The 19,740-nt window shown below is 44.0% G+C and overlaps 1 protein-coding gene across 1 annotated transcript in view; it reads left to right on the forward strand.

The window, feature by feature from the left end:
- CCNYL1 (cyclin Y like 1) overlaps positions 1 to 19,740 on the forward strand; it is a 561,203-nt gene that overhangs the window by 80,178 nt on the left and 461,285 nt on the right. The window contains exon 2 of the mRNA XM_069615590.1: positions 5,439 to 5,513. Within this exon, the coding sequence (XP_069471691.1) occupies positions 5,439 to 5,513 (75 nt within the window). The remainder of the gene's footprint in view (positions 1 to 5,438; positions 5,514 to 19,740) is intronic.

Genomic DNA, 19,740 nt, shown 5'->3' on the forward strand with positions numbered 1-19,740 from the left:
TTTTTTTTGCTCTTACAATATTTTCTATGCCTTTTTGATGTGTCCAGAGCAGGCTGGTGGCAGCATGCCATGAACGTTTTTCCAGTGCACTACCATGCATCCCATGCACCATGTCGAGAGCTTTGACCATTTTACATTTTGCCTGTCTTCCTGCACTCTGAGAAGACCATGCTGTGAAGACCTGAAGGACAAGCCATCCGCTGTGGATCATCTGCTTAATTGGCAGTGACCTGGGAAAACCTTTGATGTTTTCCTTCCCTATACTGGTAGGTGTAATCATTCTCTTATCCTGCAATGCAGCCAGTGGACTTCTGAAGAGTCCCTGGATCCTCTTGAAGTCTGACCAGCCACTGAAAAGGCGCCGTCGCTGTTGTGGACACAGCCTCTAGTTGGGACTTGATACTTGGCAGATCCTTAACTTGTGGCACAGGATCCTTGTCTGCAGCAGCTATCATTAACATTGAAAGGGGGCTTGTCTGGAGCCTGTCTTTCCCTATTGCAAGGTCCAAGTCAGACGACCCCTGACCAGGGATTCTATGCCGATGCTCCACACTTGCAGTGTGCTGAGAGTTGTCCTTCGTCATGGGAGTAGCACTGTTTGTCATCAAGGGCTCCTGCCTGTCCAGCTTGGGCATATCTGAAACATCTACTTCTGAGACCGGAATTGCCATTAGCTGGACCCAAGCACAACACGTACTGCACCTGCGACGTGAAGCATGGGCAACGGAAATGCTGTGTGAAGTCTGCACCTGTGATTCTTACCTGTGCGTGCTATTATTGAGAATCTAAGTTCAGGTGCTGGGTGTATACACCTTGTTGCCCATTTGATCCTATAGAGATTGCATGAGACTAAAGGCACTCCTTAACACTGCCCTTATCTGGTCATGCAGGATGCAGTTTGGTCCTAGGATTCCCCCAGAGGATCCCTCTGTTAGGACTTGGGCGTGATGCCCCCCCCCCAGCCCTTTTTCTGTATCACTGAATTCCAATTATAGAATTAAAAGTATGTTTGTTTTATATTAACGTTTTCCCTCCCAACCATTCTTAAAATCGTTCTGCTATTGCTTTACGTTTACACACAGTTTGAAAATATCAAGTAAAGTGTTGTGTATTGTCCCCTGAATAGCCCTCCTAACAGGGGAAAACACAACCCATGAGTGCAGAATGCTGTTCCATGTTATCTATTTCTGGGCACAGTAGCGATGGATGCTTTTCTCTTGAGGTGGAGAGGACATTTAAGTCACTGCTGGATTCAGGGACCTTTTAATTGAGAGGTGGGATGGCCACTGTGATCACTTTCTCTTCTTGCTCAAGGGAAACGTGTTGTGGATCCTCTCAGATTTGATCTGTTTATCCTTCAGAAGCAAGGATATATTGGCCCCCGAGTGCTATGTGGCAGAGATTCTGTGGCACTTGCCCAGCTTCAAATTATCCTTTGGCTCCACTTTTTGCTCCAATTGTTGGGCTTCTTGAACTTACTAAATGGCAGGTTCTTAGCATGACGCCCTCCTCTGGTCTCATTGTAGCTCAGCTAACGTCAATTCTGCCACATATTCCAGAAATGGAGGACACCACGAATAGATAGTTTTTGGTTACCAAATGCTGGTCCTTCACTAGCAGGCTTCCTTAACCAGAGTTAATTGGTGAAGAATTTTAAATTTCCTGGTTGGGAGTATTTGTATAAACTGTTTGAATCCTGTGATCAAGAATGCTCATCACAGATCATCAACCATGCCAGATGATCTTAATCGAGCCAGATAAACCATTTTCTCTGACTGCAGTTGAAGAATTATGGCATCTTTATACTGGTGAACAGCAGCAGATCTTGTGTACAAAGATACAACCACAATCCTGCTTTGAGCAACCAGATGACATGGCTCCTGAGTGTGCAGAACTTAGGCAAATCTAAACCAACTCCATAGTGTCTTGGTATTTTACAGTCAGGCATTGCCCCAAACAAAACATCTTCCTGCACTTTTGTCCTGTGCACACAGAATAACTTACAACCATGGACATGCTCTAAATCTGTCCTCTTATTCTGCAGTCACAGTGCGTCTGGCAGCAATATCCAGACACACAAGATTTACCGGATGCATGTTCGTTTGAGAAACCTTGTCTGCACTTTCTCTCCAGTACACAGGTCGCAGCCCTAAGTGAAAGCACAATACTCCCTTGGTTCTCACCTTTTAAACCCATGCCCACATCTCAGAAGTATGTCTTCTGCAAGACCGCTGTTTTGGTCGCCATCATCTCAGACAAGAGAATAGGGAAGTCGCAGGCTTTTGTCATCTGTGAACCATGCAACACAGGTTTTCAAGGTGAAAATGGATCTACGGGCTAATCTAAAGTATATTCTTCGGATGCCTTCCGGTCATCTCCTTAACAAATCAGTGGTCTTGGCTTCTTGCCTCGACAACAAATCTTTGCCATCAGAGCACTCACTAGATTTCAAGCATGCTATTTAAGGACTACAATTAACAGAGTTGAAGACTCTTTTAAAAATCACTTTATTGCTTCAAGCGATGGTACAGCTATATCTCCAAGAAAGGTTTGGCAAATTGGATTGCAGCCACAATTGTATTGCACCATAATTGGGTAAATATGCCTCTGCAAAACAGAACTCTCTACAATCACAGCGGTGATGGCAAGGCAGGCATTGCGATACATTAGTCAAGTAAGCTACATGCGTGGTGCCCCACCCTTTTGACTGGGCATTACTGCATAGATGTGCTATCTTGGAAACCTCCAATGATCCTTCTGGCACAGAGGGACATTCAGTCCACTTCTCAGCCATTCCACCCATCCCCCTCAGGTAGTGGATTTGTCCTTGAGTCCTTAACATGTGGTCATCCAGATTCTGTAGTGATGATTGATTCTGAAAGTTAACGGGACATTTTTCCTCTAGGAGTCTGTTCAATAGTAAGTAGTATAGCCTCTGCCACTAGCGCAGAGTTAAAAACATGAACCAGGCATGAACAGTTTGCTGAATGTTACTCGATCCATCACAGGTTTGGCCAAGTCTGACATCCAAAAGAATCCTAGCAGGATTTGCCTTTTGGCTCAGATGCCTACCGCACAACATGGTTGGAGCAGGTTTCCTCATCAAAGCCAGTGGCTAAGGGACATGCTATTGGACTTAAGAGAATGTTCCCACATGCATGGCCTGTACACTCTCCTTTGGACTTGAATGTGGTGCGCTCTACTTTAAAAAAAAAAAAAAAAAAATTGTATACATTTTTTAGATTAATCTTTTGAACTCGTGGTTTCAGCATGGCATCAGAACTTTATCTGGGATGGTGGCTAGTCACATGATCGACTCTGTTCTGCACTTTGGTCTGAAAGAATGTAGCAGTGTTATGAAAATTGCAATACTGCTTTTTCTTGCCTAAGGCTTCCATTGGTTTTGAGCAGTTCTGGTTATCATTGGCATTAAATTAGAAGTCACTGTTTGTCTATTCACCTTTAACCTTTGTTTAATTGGGACCAAAGCGTTGTGGAATCCTTTGGGTATTGTAATGATTAGGGATCTTTGAGTAGGGGAAAGGCATGGGGTTGATGTAGATTTTTGCAAAGAAAATGTGTATTTACCTCGTATCACCTAAGTGGTCTGACCAGCTTAGTAGTTGTAGTTCCTGTGATGAGAGCCTGACTTGACTCTTGAGTACCTGACCAGGATTGTAGGTTTGACTGTTCGAATCAGTCTGTGAGCGTGGGGACATTAGGATCATCCAGGTTCCCAGACAAAGATGTCCAGTAGACAAAAGTTTAGTTGGCAATGCAATTGGCAACATTTGAATTCTTGCCATCAAGAAAAGGGAGCACAGTAGCACAGTAAGGAGGTGGTTGGGGGTAAGAACAGGAGAAACCTTAGGAGCCGGTAGGGGAGAGATTTGTGTCTGGGGCATGTGGTAGGGGAGAGTAATCTTCTGAGGTTAAAGAATAGAGTGCAGGGGCTTGATGGGGAAGCCTGAGAGGCTGGGATAAGAGATCAAGAGGTTGTGGTGAGACTGTAAGTGATGGCTAATGATCAGTAGGTGGGGCTGGACAGTGGCTGGTACGCTCAGCAGAAGGTGGTGTAGAGGGTTTGGAGCAGAGGTTGGAACAAGAGGGTGAGACAGAGGTGGTCTGAGAAGGTAAAGGGGATGAAAAAGGTGTGTTGAAGGGGGAGATGGTCAGAGGAAACTGGGAAGAGTGGCAGCAAACATTCCCATTGCTAGTGTAGAAAAGTTCTGGTTGGCTGAGCTGGCCCAAGGCAGGGACTAGAAGCGGGCGGAGGGGTGTACATCCAGCAGGGAGAGCACTGGATGATCGGATCAAGGTAGGAAGGGATAGCCAGGTCCAGGAAACCAGAGCCACAGCTCCTGCTTGCCCCCTGTTGGCCCACCTCCCCCAGCTTTCTCTGGGTACCACACTTGCCTTCACTTAGGGTCAGATATTTGGGGAAGAAAGAAAGCATGAACAAAGAGGTACATTTGGACAACGGTTTTGGACCCAGTTGAAGCTGCAACAGACTTTGAGAAGGGTTTGGGAACCCATAACTCGGTGGCTGAGAACCTCCCAGGGGAGCAATGTAATACTTGGCGTCAAGGCCTAAACCCGTAAAGGGGTTATCTGCAGTTGAAACAACACTAGATTTATTGTTTTGATCCATCCTTTAGTTACCCAAATAAAGAGGATACTTAACTAAATCTGTGGTCTTGACCTACTACAGCCTGGTCACCTTGTGACAGATTAGATTGTAAAATTATATTTTTCTGACTTTGCCAATACCAATCTTGTACATTGACTTTGTAAACATTTTAATGCACTGTGACTTACATAATGTAACTATTGTATACCTGTGCTGTAGATTGGCTGTGCATCTTCAGTTTTCTTTGCCGGTTAGCATTCATTGCTTTCAGTGCGTTGACCTATTTGTCTACGTTTGAATGCGAGCAGGAGAGTGATGAGGATGCTGCAGTTAGTTTGCACTACAAACACAGGAGCGGTTTGCTTCCGTTGGTGCCTTGATTTGTTGCATGAATGATTAGGTTGCTTGGTATGGTATTTAGTACAGTCGTGCCCTTTGCATTTGAGCCTGCTGTCACATAGTTGGAGATATTTATCTTCCAGTCCATAACTGTTGCATGTGCTGTTCCTCATTTCATCCTGCTCCTTAATTGTGCTTGCAATGCCTGGGTTTGGGCCTTCGAACTACCGGTAACTGCATTACCACAGGATCCTATATTTTATCAACATAAATTCTGTAGCACTGTGAAAGAGTGGGTGCAGGATGCGGATTGGCTTGCTCTGGCAAATAACCAGTGATCGTGTTGGATGCCTCAGTTACTACAACCATGTTACTTTGGAAAACCTTGAATGAGCTCGTTTGTGTCGAGTTGTCCAGTGCTTTTGAAACCATGTAACTAATTTGTCTTCATTGTTTTTGCTTTAATTAGATTTAGCCCTGGAATCGAACCCCTCCGACCACGCCAGGGCAAGCACAATATTCCTGAGCAAGTCCCAGACTGATGGTAAGCGAGTTTTACTTGGACATTTCTCAATCTTAACATGTTTTATATTTATTTGAGATCGGGAACAGTTTCCATGTCCCATGCTTCATTAGAAAAGAACATGCTTGTTTAAATGGTACATTAAAACCTGCTTAAATATTTTTTGATTTCTACTGAAAATTGTACGCAATTCACTGCTAACTGTGCACTCCAAGTTTACCTTGTGAGACCTGGATGGCATTTTTGAGACCGAGGTTGTCTACGGCACAGGGTACAGGCTAAAAGGGCCTTGTAAGGTGCATAATCCAAGTTTTCTAGATGTGCGCCAGCTTTTTCTTTTTTTTTCTGTGTAAAGAAACGTAACACTTTTGTTCAGTGACTTCATCTAGCCAAGAGCTATATGGTTTTTGCTTGTAACATTTGTCTGCTGGTTTTAACCTGTCTGTTTAGCCGAATTTTACAGTGAGATGTCCTTACTTTTTGCAAACTGCAATGGCGTTGTTTAGACACAGCAAAGTGATCATTGCGCTTGTTGCAATTTACTCAGCAAGCAGGACAAACTTTGTCCGACATGAATCTTCTCAATATTGGGCATGAACATGCCGTGTTTTTTTTTTGTTAGCTCTTTACTATGACAAGTGGTTGCTGTCTTTATTTTGTCAGCTACTTTTCTTCCATTGCGGGTAAACTGCAGATCCTGGGCTTTCCACCACTTCTGTGTTTTTACCATATTCTGATACTTAGAATATTAATGAACTCCAGTTTCTGTCTTTGAGTACACTTTCAATGTGCTCAAAACGTATTGTTAAGCAGACTTTGCTATAGGTATAGTCCAGCTTTTATTTTGAAGCCTTTGTGCCTAAAGAAAAGGCTTTGTCTTCTTTTGAATAGAAACATACAGTTGAGGAGAATTTGATTCTGTCTATCCCTCCTGAACTTCCCTCTACTAAGAGTCCTCCCCGCCCAGTAACTCTGTAATAAGGTCAGTGCTTCAAACTGTTTCGGTTGTCATGTCCCTACCATTGCCAAGAGAAAGCTGGCCTTGACAATCCCAAACCTGTACACCATTGTTCTAGTCATTGGCAAGTTTGCTTTTTTTTGTGAAGATGCTGAAGTATTTAAAATGCTTATTTTTCTGCTGATAACCATTGAATAAGAGAGTTTTCCCAGTGCAAGACTGATCTTCTCTGAAACCCTGAAGGTTAAACGATTTTACAGTGCAAGTTGCACATGTTGAGTAAGCCTTACTTACCTGGCTGCAGGACTCCTTGGAGCAGAAACTCGAATTGGATAAAGGAGAGACTACATTCATAAACGTCCACATGCTCCTTACTCCATGTGCCCCTGGGACACTTGCACCTTAGTTATGTTGCTGCTCTCAGCTAGACTTTCTTTGAATTACCCATGGTTTATTAAGTTCATTTTATGTTTTTCAAGTAGTCCAGCCTTTCTGTAGACCACTACTATGTGGCAAGTGAGTGGGCCTTTGACAATAAACTTGTCTATTCACTTTGCCCGCCCACTCCCCAGATGAACCACATCGAAGATATATGCTTGTAGTCTTGATATTGCACCTAGAAGAGGGTAGCCTGTCTATTGTGTTTAGGGATAGATGATAGCCAATGAATTGCACATAAGAAATCTGGGTAGCCCTGAAATTGCACTTAGAAGATTTCTGAGGGTAGTGTGGTGAATCCAGCGCAGTCATCACGAATTCCGTGGCGAGAATCTCCTCCCATGTGGCCGGGGGACTGTATCCGCTACCTGATCCTGACCCTGAGGGTGGTTTTATGAGGGAGAATCACATGGGAGGAGACAACTACAGGGAAATGTCATGACTTCATTGGATGAAGCACAGTACCCCCGCCCCACTTCCCCATGCGGACGACTGAGACCCAAACCCCTAATGCCCTATTGACCGCTATCCTAAACCCTCCCCTCCCCCTCGCTCTCCCAAAGTAAGTCAAACCTTTTCTTTACAGTGTTCTGGACAGACCCCCACCGTTGTCCCAAACACCCACAACTCGCACATAACGCCTCATGTTTCTGATGCGCCTTTATATGAAATCCATCTTTAAGTCTCAAGATAACTCCTGACTCCAACTCCCATAACCACCCAGGTACTGAGACAAGAACGACAAGGGCGTTTGTGCAAAGTGACAGGTGATTCAAGTTCAACTTGCAGATTCGTTATTTCAAACCTGCAGTGACATTTAAAGCTGACAACCGCACTGTCAAGTCGAGCCGTGCAGGGTTCAGCCTATGCTGAGGCTCCCGTACGTGAGGCACACCGGCAGAGCTGGTGAAAACAAGGGAACAGCTAGGACATGAGAAATAACACATGCAAGTAAGGACGACTGTGGAGACGTTGGGAACCACACATGAGCTCCAGGAGGATGGGCGGCTTGACGCAGCATTCTTCAAGCCGGGCAGAGAAGGAAAGCTGGCGTGTGACCGCAGAGCGACGCAGGTAGAAACATCTGCACACTACAAACTAGAAAGTGGGTGAAGGAGTCACCTAGCAGAGGCGCAAACAGCATCAGAGAAAGAACCAGTGAGTCTGCGCAAATCAGCTGGGGACCCAAGGGCGTCCCAACAAGTGCGCCAACAAATGGTTGAATACTGCAACATTCAAAGGCCAAGTTTGTTGTAATGCAGACAAGACCAAGTATAACTTCAAATACCCAATTCGAAGAATGTATGAATGCAAACAAGGCAAAGTATGAAGAGCAATCCCAATCAAGTATAAATGAATGCAATGTCAATGTGGAGAGACAATTGAGTAAATGTTACCATATACAGATACACCAAGTACCTCATGGTATATGCTATTGTGGTATAATGAAGGAACTGTGAAAACTAAAGAATATTGAAAAGTCATGGAAGGCGAGTACACCAGGCAGCTGAACTGATATGAAGATTACTGGTAGTGGAGTTTACTAGGGTGTCTACAAAGTTATCAGAAATACTACAGAAAGACTGTTTCTAAACGTATTGTTTAGACAAGAACTCTGAGTCCAGTGAAGACACAAATTAACAATTGGAGAGCGATTTGCCATTCAATCTAAGAATCCTGGGGAAGGGGGACAACCTCTTGATATTAAAGGATCTCTATCTCGGAGATCATTTTTATTGGAGTCATCCTTTTATGCTTTTGGTTTTGATCACTTTTTGCCAATGTCAATACAAAGAAATTTCCTTGCACCCTTTTTTTTTTTTGTTTTTTTTAGCGTGCAGACCAGAATGGGACGTTTTGGACACACGGATGGCTTGCTTTAATAATTGACATCCTGACACAGATAGACCCTTGGTTTTAGTTTCTAGGTAGGGAAGTTTATCTTTAGAATGGGGCTAGAGAGGTATTATTCAACCACTTTTCGTATAATAAAATGTCTGATTTTGAGAATCTGAACGCTGTGTCCGGTTTTCATCCCACCCCCTCACAGTAGCCTGTCTATTGCACTTAGAGGGTCTTTGAGGGTAGGCTGTTGTACAGGAGATTTGATCGCACAGCTACATCCAAATCAAGGCTCTGAGCCTCAAGGTATATTCATGCACCCTTTTGGTGGACATCTGCCGCAGAGACGGCGACCCACCTGCATGCATGATACCTTGGACTTCGGTCCCCTGAGGGCGTTCCCACCACAAGCACGATGAGGCCATACTAATGGGATAAAGGCGCTATATACATGACATAGTACTACTACTACTTTTATGTACAAGACATGCTTCCCATGCCCAGCTCCATACACCTCTGTGAGGTTACTGTCCAAATCAAAATTTAACCCTGTCCCAGTGTGCTGCCCAGTCCGAATACCCAACTGCCTTAGCCTATGATGCCCCGGAGGTGCTGAAGAAACCTAACATGGGTTCTCCATTAGACTTAACCAGCAGCGGTCTAATACTCTGTTGTGCTGCCTAATTTAAAGGGAGCCAACTGCACTCCCTGGAACTTCCACATAGCCAGAGTTGAGCAAGGCAAAGAAGTTTACTTTTATAAGGAATGGGGCACAAAAGCGCTGTGTACCATTATGGTTTTGCACTTGTCGGGCCGGTGATGCCCAAAATGAGCATCGTGTAGCTCTGAGGAGCCGTCTAACAGTCCTACAATTGAGCTCACTCCTATGAGGTGTGGTGCTTAGCCACATCCCCCTGCAACTCAGCCATTTTTAGGCACGCTCCTAGATGACCTTGTGGCATGGATATTTCTCGCAAAAGGCATTCTGCCCCCTTTCCCAGCAGACCAATAATGGGGGAATCAATAAACACTTTCACTTCCACCCTCTCTAAATTGAGGCCAGACTAAAGGGCAGATCCCATGGGGTTGGTTGTCCACCTACAACCTGGCCACCTGGTCTCTCACAAATTGGTCCATGGTTTTCAGGAGCTTTTCAGAGGTATTCTTTAAATCCTCGGGTTGTTAGGAAGTGGTTAAACAGTAATCTGTGATGAGGTGGTTTATGTTTGCGCAGGCCTTGCACATTTTTTAAAATCCCACTAGACCTGCAAGGCGAGTACCTTTTTAGTTTACATACTCGACCTAAGAGAAATGCACTTTCCCAAAGGTGACTGGTAACTAAATATTTAAACAGTGCGTTTTTTGTAAAATGGTGCATGTTGCCATAAGCACACTTCATATTTGGCGTTAAGTATGCACAGTGAAACTTGTATTTGCCATTTACTTGAAACAAAGTGTGTTTGCAGTAAAGGTAGATTATCTTGCAAATGGTGCTAGCCCTTCATAAAAACTACTCGCCCATGCTGGTAGATTTTGCAAGCCCTGAAGCAGATCAATAATCTTGGTGTTCCCTGTATCATGTGTTGACATTTGTTTCCTTCTTGGTTTGCTCTTGCTTAAAGTTAGAATCTTAATCTTTTTTTTTTCCAGCAGAATACTGCTAAGTCTCAATTGAATCGTTTTTCATTTCTATGTAATATTGCTGCATATAGGAGACTGAACACCCAAAAAAGTATTAGTGTTTTTTTGTTTTTTACTCTGGTTCCCCTTACCCAGAGTGTATTCACACATTGTTTTAGGTGTTCTCCACCTGTGAGACTGTTCCTTCACCATTTCTTTTTTTGCCTAGAGTATTCTTGCACCTTGCACCTCGTGACTCGGTAGGTCTTGGATTTTTAGTTTGGGCTATTGGGTGTCACTTGCAACACCTATAATGTGAAACTACTTCATTGGAGTACAGATTGAGGATGAATGGCATATGAGGAGGTACACGCAGCCTGCCGGTATTTGGTTATTTGCCCACCTATTGACTGCCCATGGCCATGCTAATCCTATGGCCATCCACACCATTTTCCTGCACCTCTGCGCCCAAAACGCTTCCTCACAGGAACTCTTTGAACTCACCAAGCCTTACCATCAAACTTGCAAAGTCCCTGCCAATGTTTTTTCAAAGCAGTCTTTTGAGAGTTAATTACTTCATTGGAGTTGTAAACCCACTACTGATGTAATAAAAATGTCTTACCAGGTCTGCATTCAACCACTCTTAATTAGAAGCACTTCAATGAAGTCCTGTTAAAAACAAGTATTGGCACAGCCAACAGTTTTGGCCCCTGTATAAGTATTAGGCATTTGCCAGGCACTGCTGTTAGATGCCCACGTTCTCGTACCATTTTACACCTGCTACCATCAATGGCCAGTTAATACTACTATGGCTGTGCCTGGCAAGTGTCTTTCCCATTGTGTTATAAATAGGTCAACCAGACCCTACTTAACACAAAGCCTATCTCCACCAGTAGGGAAAATAATGTGTATATAACAAGGAGATAAGAAAAGAATGTGACTATTTTGTGTAGACCTCAAAGAACCCTACCTAAACTTCCTGATGATCCGGCAACACAGACTGAAAAAATGGGACTGTGTGCTGATAGAATATAAAAATGTCAATTTATTACAAAAATTAGCCACAAACAATTTAAAACATAATTGGACCCACAGACACAGTGGAAGAAAAATAACAAATACCTAATGCCTAAACCTATCGTCTGAAAAACACTTCCTACGTAATTACAAAAAACACAACAAGACTCAAAACTAGACTCAACATGTTGGTTCGCAATGATATAACTGAAACTCAGGGGAAACAAGTACGATTGACCACTTTGTGGGGTCTACCTGAAGTTAAAGGTAATTTTCCTTGTGGCAAGTGCAGTATGTGTGCACAAACAGAAGAAAAAAAGATCTTGCAGATTTTGCCAGATCTTGTATGGAATTTTAATGAATTGACGAATTGTAACACCCAAAATGTCGTCTATTTGATCAGGTGCCCTTGCGGTTTACAGTATGTGGGCAAAACAAACAGAATGTGCCGTATAAGAATGATTGAACATCGTAGTTGTATTAAAAACAAGATAATTACGGCTCCTTTGGTCAAGCACTTTTTGGACAAAGGGCATTCTCATACTGATTTCAGGTGGTTCATCTTGAAAAAAATAAGTGGCATTAGTAAACAGGAGATTGATCGCAAGTTGCTCAATTTTGAACAAAAGATTATTTTCAAACTGCAGAGCCATACAGTGGGTTTGAATGAAGCAATTGATTGGCACTGTTAGTTTAATTTGAGGTATAGTGATCCTAAGAAACGATGTACCTTTTGAATTATTAGTTGTTTCATTGATTCTCCTGTGCTGCTGCATCTATATATCATAAATATATTTAGGTGGTACGAACTTGTTGTAATCCTGTGTAGAAATTGTTTTCAAAAATGTTTTCCAAAAAATGTTTCTTTGAGTTGAAAGATACGTCTTAAATTACATGTTTCTGTGGTTAATTATCCAAAAATGTTTCATGTACGAATGAAAAATCTACAAAGAATTTGAGGTATTAGAACACCATTCTTTAAATATAAGGAGCATCAAGGTACATAACCACAGTGTGTGATGGATACTGTAGGCTGTTTTAAACTTGTACCATGGGTGTATTTGGTCTTTCCTTGTATATACAGACCTTTTGAGGCGGTGTTCCCCTTTAAAGTGAAGCTTACCTTCCGCACACAGTGCCATCCCTAGTTTTTTGTTTCATAGTCCTTTTTCTATGAACGTTGATCCACAGTATAGGGGGGAGTCTGTCTTCAATGTTAATTACCGGCCATGATTTGCGGGTAGTCTACACCTAGGTTGTTGGATTGAGCGGATTGAGGAGCGCTTGCTAACTGTTTGGGTAAGTGGGATGCCGCGACACTGTGTAAGCCTCGGTAGTATTCAAAATCGAATTTAAAATCGAATTTAAAATAGAAAAGCTTGCGACGCTACGGGTAGTCAGTTGCGTCTTTCGAGTCACACTGCCTTTAGATGCAGTAAGCGTTTGACATGCACTATGGTGAAATGTAGAATGTTTGGGTTCCGCGGGTAAGGATTTCAGTATTGCGGATTAAAAAGCACTTTGCATGTAGTAAGTGTTTTGGATTAGTTTCCCTTATCTATAAGACCATGTGGTGCGGTGTTTGGAATTTCACTTTTAGGGCCACACATGCAGAGGCACACCGATAGTATACAAGTGTCCTTTTGTTGTTTCTAGGTAGTGTGGACATAAACACTTGAAGATCGGATTGATTACTTGTAATTCGACCGTCGGAGCAAACCTGTTTCTGACTGAAGGTAATAGACGGGATTTTCCCTTGTTGTTTAATGATGACTAGGTGGTTATACACCCATATTGAATTACATCTGGTGTGGGTGTTTTCTGGCTTTTGTCTTGGCTCTACAGTGTCCTGGATCAAGTTTTGAGGCGAATTACATGCGCCCACTGAAACAATAGATGCACCCAGTGATTGGTGTTTATCGTGCAGCTCTAATTACTGGCACACGTTGGAAGCAATTATACAGTAAAGGTAATTGCATAGTTGATTTTAAGAAATAATATAAAGGCAGATGTTATTTGGTTTATCTTGCCTACGTTACCTCATGCCTCAGTATTATTCCTGAAGTTTGGAGGCTTATATTTAGTATTCACAGACCCAACCCTTACTATCTCTTCCCCTTATTTTTGTATTTTAGATTACATCCATTTTGGAGATGTGAAAATTGACCCATTGTGCACAGTGTTGAAGCAGTCTACAATATATTTTACAGAAGTTTTCCCCTGAAGAATGTTCAACCGTTTGAGTTGTTGACGAACAGAAACATGTCGGGAATCTTTTTTATAACACATGTAGAATGTTTATTGCTTTAGTTTTGAGTCTTGTGTTTTTTGTAATTACGTAGGAAGTGTTTTTCAGACGATAGGTTTAGGCATTAGGTATTTGTTATTTTTCTTCCACTGTGTCTGGTGTCTGTGGGTCCAATTATGTTTTAAATTGTTTGTGGCTAATTTTTGTAATAAATTGACATTATTTTTATATTCTATCAGCACACAGTCCCATTTTTTCAGTCTGTGTTGCCGGAACATCAGGAAGTTTAGGTAGGGTTCTTTGAGGTCTACACAAAATAGTCACATTCTTTTCTTATCTCCTTGTTATATACACAAGTGTCTTTCCCATGCCTTCACAAGCCCAAACTGTTGGCATTGCTAATGATTGTTCCTTTTTCGTGCATATTCCTCTGAAGTAGAGAACATTGCTTAACCTAGATGTTCACATGGATCTTACATTCTATCTGGACTGTACAAAAGGCATTTTATCTTCAGGTCAACTTTGTGCCCTTTGGGACTTTCAGCTAGCCAGCCTTTCTTGGGTACCGTAATGCTACTGGAAGGGTATGATTTCTTGTTCTGAAGCGATCCACGCTCCTCCGAGTGAAGGTCATGATGACTTTGGTAGCTTTGCAAAATAAATGTAGACTCTTTGGGTGGTAGAATTCCTGCTAAATCATTTGCTTAGAATGGTTGTGTAAATATGCACCATAGGTGGATTATATTTCTTTAAAAGGTTACCATGAGTCTCTAGGAAAAGGAGTGGTATGTTCACCAGCCTCGAGTCTTTTATAGATTCACATACTTGTTTGAATGTTCCAGGGCATTACAAGTGGGGAAGGTAAAAATAGTTGTCAATATACCCATAACCCTACACAAACGCATTCATTTTCAAAGCCTGCATGGGTTTACTTTCCAAACTGAGCAAGGCCTATTGACAACACTTGTTTGTTCATTTATAATGCGCACCAGACCCATACCCATCCTTCATGTTTAGGTTGTTCAAGTTGCTTGTCAGAGCTGTTCTGTTCAATGTTTAGGAGATGGCAGTTTCCTTTGGTATAACCCAGACCAAGTTGTCTGGGAGTTCTATTGTTAACATTAATTACTGAATCATCAATATTGGACAGATCTCTCCGGGTCCTGCAGTGAAGGTAGTGGAATATCTGAGTAAGATCCTCTTGAGCAATCGGTATGTCCAGATAATTGTGTCCCTTGCTGTGACATCTGTGGTCCCACATCGGGGTGCCCCAATGGTACCCTGTAGTCGGTTTCCCAGCGCAAGTTGCTCTGCTTTGGCTCCTTTTGATCTTATGTTGTCAGAATCCAAATGATCAAGTTGGATCTAATTAATTTTAATGTTTTGCATTTATAAAGCGCACAGGCGGCCCTGGGGCATTGTGGCGGGCGCTGTTACAAAGTTGCATAGGTAAAAGACAGTACAGTGAGTCAAGATAAGCAGGTTAATCATAAACAGGTTCCAGGGTTACACGGGAAACTAAACAGATTTTGTTTTATTTTCTATGGTCGGACTAACAGAAGAGCTTAGTACTCTTACGTCTCGTCCCCTTTCCTCAATACTGCATGGTGGTCCCTTCCAATGGACCGAAGACGGAACCTTTTTTACCAGAAAAAACCTTCTTCCCCTTTTAAATAGAGGCGTGTGGTGGTGCTTCCATGGGAGTGTGAGCTGCCCTGACTCCACCCTCCGGTGCCACACCCCAGTCCCCGTTTCCACATCAACGGGAACAGGCCAAATTCACCAGCGATCCTGGGTTTGGCTTCGACCATGTAATTCCCCGCGCAGATACTTGTTCTCTTCTGTCTTTTTTGTCTTATCATTCAGGTACTCGGTCCTCGGGCGCCACGCTCCTCCCCAGCGCATGTCAACTTCTACAGGGTTCAGCAGGTGTCATCCTGCAATGGGCTCTTCCCGACTAAAGACCTCTTCCCGACTAAAGACCTCTTCCCGACTAAAGACCTCTTCCCGACTAAAGACCTCTTCCCGACTAAAGACCTCTTCCCGACTAAAGACCTCCACGCCGTCTGCCTATGGTGCCTTGGCCCAGGCCATGGCTGGCAAGCTTGTACCGCGTCTGATGTGCTTTCCTCAAGGTCTCTGAAGAACAGACTAGCCAGGTGGAGGGAGCTATTCTAGAGATCACCTCCAAAGGGCCTAAATTACTTTGTCTATCATCGATCCAGGCCCAAGGTAGGGCCACTCTTTTCCAGTGCACCCCGCAAGGGAGACTCCTTCCCAAGGACTCGCCCGCGTGGGAGGGACCGCCCAGGTCCTTGTACCAGCACAAGTACCGAGGCTGAATCAGCTACTGGCTGACAGGCCGAGGGGTTAGTAGATCCTCCTGGGCACAGTGCTGAGGGACCAGAAGGTTCTTTCACGGGTCTTCACCCGAGGGGCTACGCCCTAGAATCTGTCGTAAATCTCCCCCGTCTCACCTGGGATCGCTTCTTGCTCTGTTCCGCGGGAGGATTCCTCTTGTGGACGGATCGGGTCTTGTATAGGCTCGCTCGAGTCTTGTCTGGCTGCAGAGCACGTTCAGAGTTCCGGGAAGGCCGCTGTTCCAGGATGTCCAGGAAAAAGGTAGCGGTCGCTAGGAATGAGGATTCCAGGAGCAGATTAGAGGGAAGGGGTGAAAGGAAGGAACCAGGAACTAGGAATAGTGGATTCGCCGAACAGCACAAACACCTCGACACTATCTAATGATGGCATTGAGACGCGCGGGGGCGTGGCCAATTTATAGAACGTGCCGTGTGCGACGTGAAGGCTGGCGCGAGTCAAGTCGCTTGGCGCGGCCATGTTGGGAGTAACAAAGAATACAAGCCCCGTCGCGAGAAGGACCAGGAAGTCCAGAAAGGGCAAGTTCTATGGGTCATAACAGTATCAGCAACATATCTGAGGGGGGTGCCTATACACAGTTCTATAGGCAGATCCGCCGAGGGCAAAATGCCTACTGGGCCTCGGTCTGAGGAACTGGGTAGGCCCCATGATCCACACGAGTCCTGGACGGGGCGGGACCCAGTGAGTCGAGCAGCACCACAAAATGGCTGCTGCGCCAGAAACTCCCGACATCCTGCCGACGCCGCTCCAGGTAAGGCAGCAGGTGGAGGAACGTGCGTCAAGGTGGGACTGGTGTCAACCAGTTATGGGATATAGGCTTACCCTGCCTTCGCGCAAGGCAGGTTCCCTCTGCGTCCATATGGGCAGGGCACCCAACGGCTCCAGCAGCCACTCGCTACCCCGTCAATATCGCCTACCACCACTCCAGCCTGCGAGGACAGGTTCTTCGAACGGTTCCTCTGGCTCATGACATCTTCAGGGACGCCATCAGGGACGTGCTCCTGCCAATGGCTCTGGTGGCGCTGGCTCTGGTTCATGCGCCTCTGGACCTGTTCAGCCTCATGTGCAGGCAGTTCCGCAACAGCCTCTGGCTCAGGTCTCCACGCTGCAGCCCCCGGTTCCCAACTCCCCTCCCAACTGTATTTGGCCCGTTTTCGTCAAGGTTGTATTACTTAGTAAAGTTGTCACTGAATTTGCAGCATTTGAGTCACAAAGTTGTTGCAGTGAGTCATTGATTTGAAGGCTGAAGGGTTTTGATTTCTTAGATAATTTTGAACATTTATTTCTGAGTGTGCTGGTCAGTATGAGTAACGTTCTTTTTTGACATGTGACTCATGTAAATACGGAGCTGACGGGCCATTTTGTCTGTTGCCAGGTAATTAATGATCCCGATTCTCTCTACCCTATTTTTTCTAAAGTTAGTTGAGCGGTAAACCACCTAGTGCGTTGCTTCTTTTAGGGGTATTTGGAGGGTTTCAGGCAGTATTTAAAGCCAGTGTTTAAAGCATTTGCGGGATCAATTTGTGGAGACACTAATTTCTTTTTTTGTGTTCCTGTTTGATTAGTAGATTGATTTCCCATGCTTTGATCATTGTTGGAGGCTTTGAGCTTTTTATGGAAATGTAGGTGAGATTTAAATGAGATGGCAAGGAAGTCATGCTGTGATAAGTGGTGTTGGGATGGTGTCAAGTATAAAAATGATTGCCAAACTCAATCCAGAGTGGCAGGCTGCATATCTAGGTTGATGCAATTAAGGTGGGCATTCGGATTTTCTGACTGGAGTTGGCAACTGTTCTCCTTTTAGCCCATCCAAAAATTAATATCTCTCAGTATAGCAAGTTATTGGTGTTTGACAGTGAGTTAATCTACCACATCTGCAAAGTTGTCTGGAAACCAGGGGTAGCTTGAAGGGTTTCAGTAGTTGAGCAGTAAGCGGAGCACGGATGTGTATGAGTTAGTGCAGTCTAAGTGTTTTGCAGTCCCGTATTGTCAGAGGTTGATTTGAATCAATGTATTCTTTGTCTACAAGTGCAATTTCACCTCGCCTCTTGGTGGTGCAGTTGGCAAACAAAATGTTATCTGTGTTGGTGGCCCCATGTATTACTGTTAGCCAGGTTTCTGTGATGAGTCGGTCAGGCTTGACCTTGGTGAGTAAAGCCTAGATGTCTATTCTGTTTAGATATGCAAGATCCAAATGACCAGATGGGTCACCAACACCAGCCCCATAGCCAATTTGTGGTTTGTGGTAGTTTTCCGGACTGTGTTGTTGGAAACACAGTATTTGACTACCTGTTTTGCATATGATTCATCTGTGAAGATGCTGAGCAGTAACTTTTCATTGACTAGATGATCTTCTTGACTCTATGGAGGCTGGTATGACAGCAGTATAGGGTGATCAACAATGTGATCTGTGCGGATTCAAGTTAGGGTGGAAGGTACATCAATGGCGGTTTCTTTAGATAATTTGGTTCCTGTTTGTGGTTTGCTTACTTCCAGGGTCAATATAAAGTCTTTTAGGTGATCCTGGAAGGCTATACATACTTTTATTTTTCTTTCTTATTTTGCTAAAGATTTTTTTTTCTCACAACATTTATCCCAAAAAAATAATGCACAACCATCACTCTCACCCAAGCGCACCCACAGAGTGGCAACACAATCAACTGGAATCCTCCTCAAGACAACAACCAATACGGTCCCAACTTGATGGCCAGGCAAATCGTAAACCACCGTCCATATCTGTGCCACACAGACTAGAAATCCCGCCGGAAAGATGGAAAACAGTCGGCAAGCCGATAAACCCAAAGCACTCAAACCCAGAAGGAAATCATGGGTGTTGAGACAGGTGAAATGAGAAAAGCATAAATCGAGTTGGGACTCGTCGAACACATTCAGAACCATCGAACGTGACCGTAGACATACGTCCGAACCCCACAGACACCAAACCAGAATAAAACAATGGTGTAGCTGGACATGCCTCAATAGACACCACCCTACCAGGAATAAAACTACTATAATCTGGCACATAAATCTGGGACCGTTTGGTTGTAGTCTTGAGAGGATGATTCCGGTTGGTTGTGTTGCTACACCTTAAGTGTGATTGTGTGTCATGATTGTGAGTGTTATATTTTGTATTTGTTTATTTGTATCGTGCACCTAAACCTAAGGTAACTGGGTGCTGGAAAACGTAACATGTTGCAAGATACATACTTGCATAAATAGGCGATCAGCAAACGACCAGGGTTACAGAAAGGTCTGGACATCTGATAAATACAGTTAAGGGCAAAAACCTCAGAACAATGAAGATACAATACAGATCCACTAGCAGCCATTGGTTTCAGTTATTGGGCTTGTCAGTGAGCCAGAGTTTAACTCTAGCTTTGAAGGCCGGTTCTATTCTAATGGTGGGCGGTAGGGATTTCCAGTGGTTGGCGGCTTGGACACGGAAGCTGGCTCCACCAGCAGTTTTTAGGTTGTACCTGGTAACTGAGAGTGGTGTGTTTGGGAGGATCTTGTGGGTCGAGCTGGTTGGTATATGGAGAACTTAGAGATATTTAGGTGCAGAGTTGGACATACATTTGTGGGTGATTGCTAATGTGCGAAGTGAGATTCTATTGCGCACTGGGAGCCAGTTGGATTTCTGTCTGTGGCTGGAGATATGGCTGGATCTAGGAATGTTTAGTGCCGCTCTTAAGGAGTTGTTTTGTAAGGCTTGAAGTCTGTTAAGATTCGGTTCAGAGGATCCTAAG

This window comes from Ambystoma mexicanum, chromosome 9, assembly GCF_040938575.1.
Source record: "Ambystoma mexicanum isolate Mex_15411 chromosome 9, UKY_AmexF1_1, whole genome shotgun sequence".
In the NCBI taxonomy this organism is placed as follows: domain Eukaryota; kingdom Metazoa; phylum Chordata; class Amphibia; order Caudata; family Ambystomatidae; genus Ambystoma; species Ambystoma mexicanum.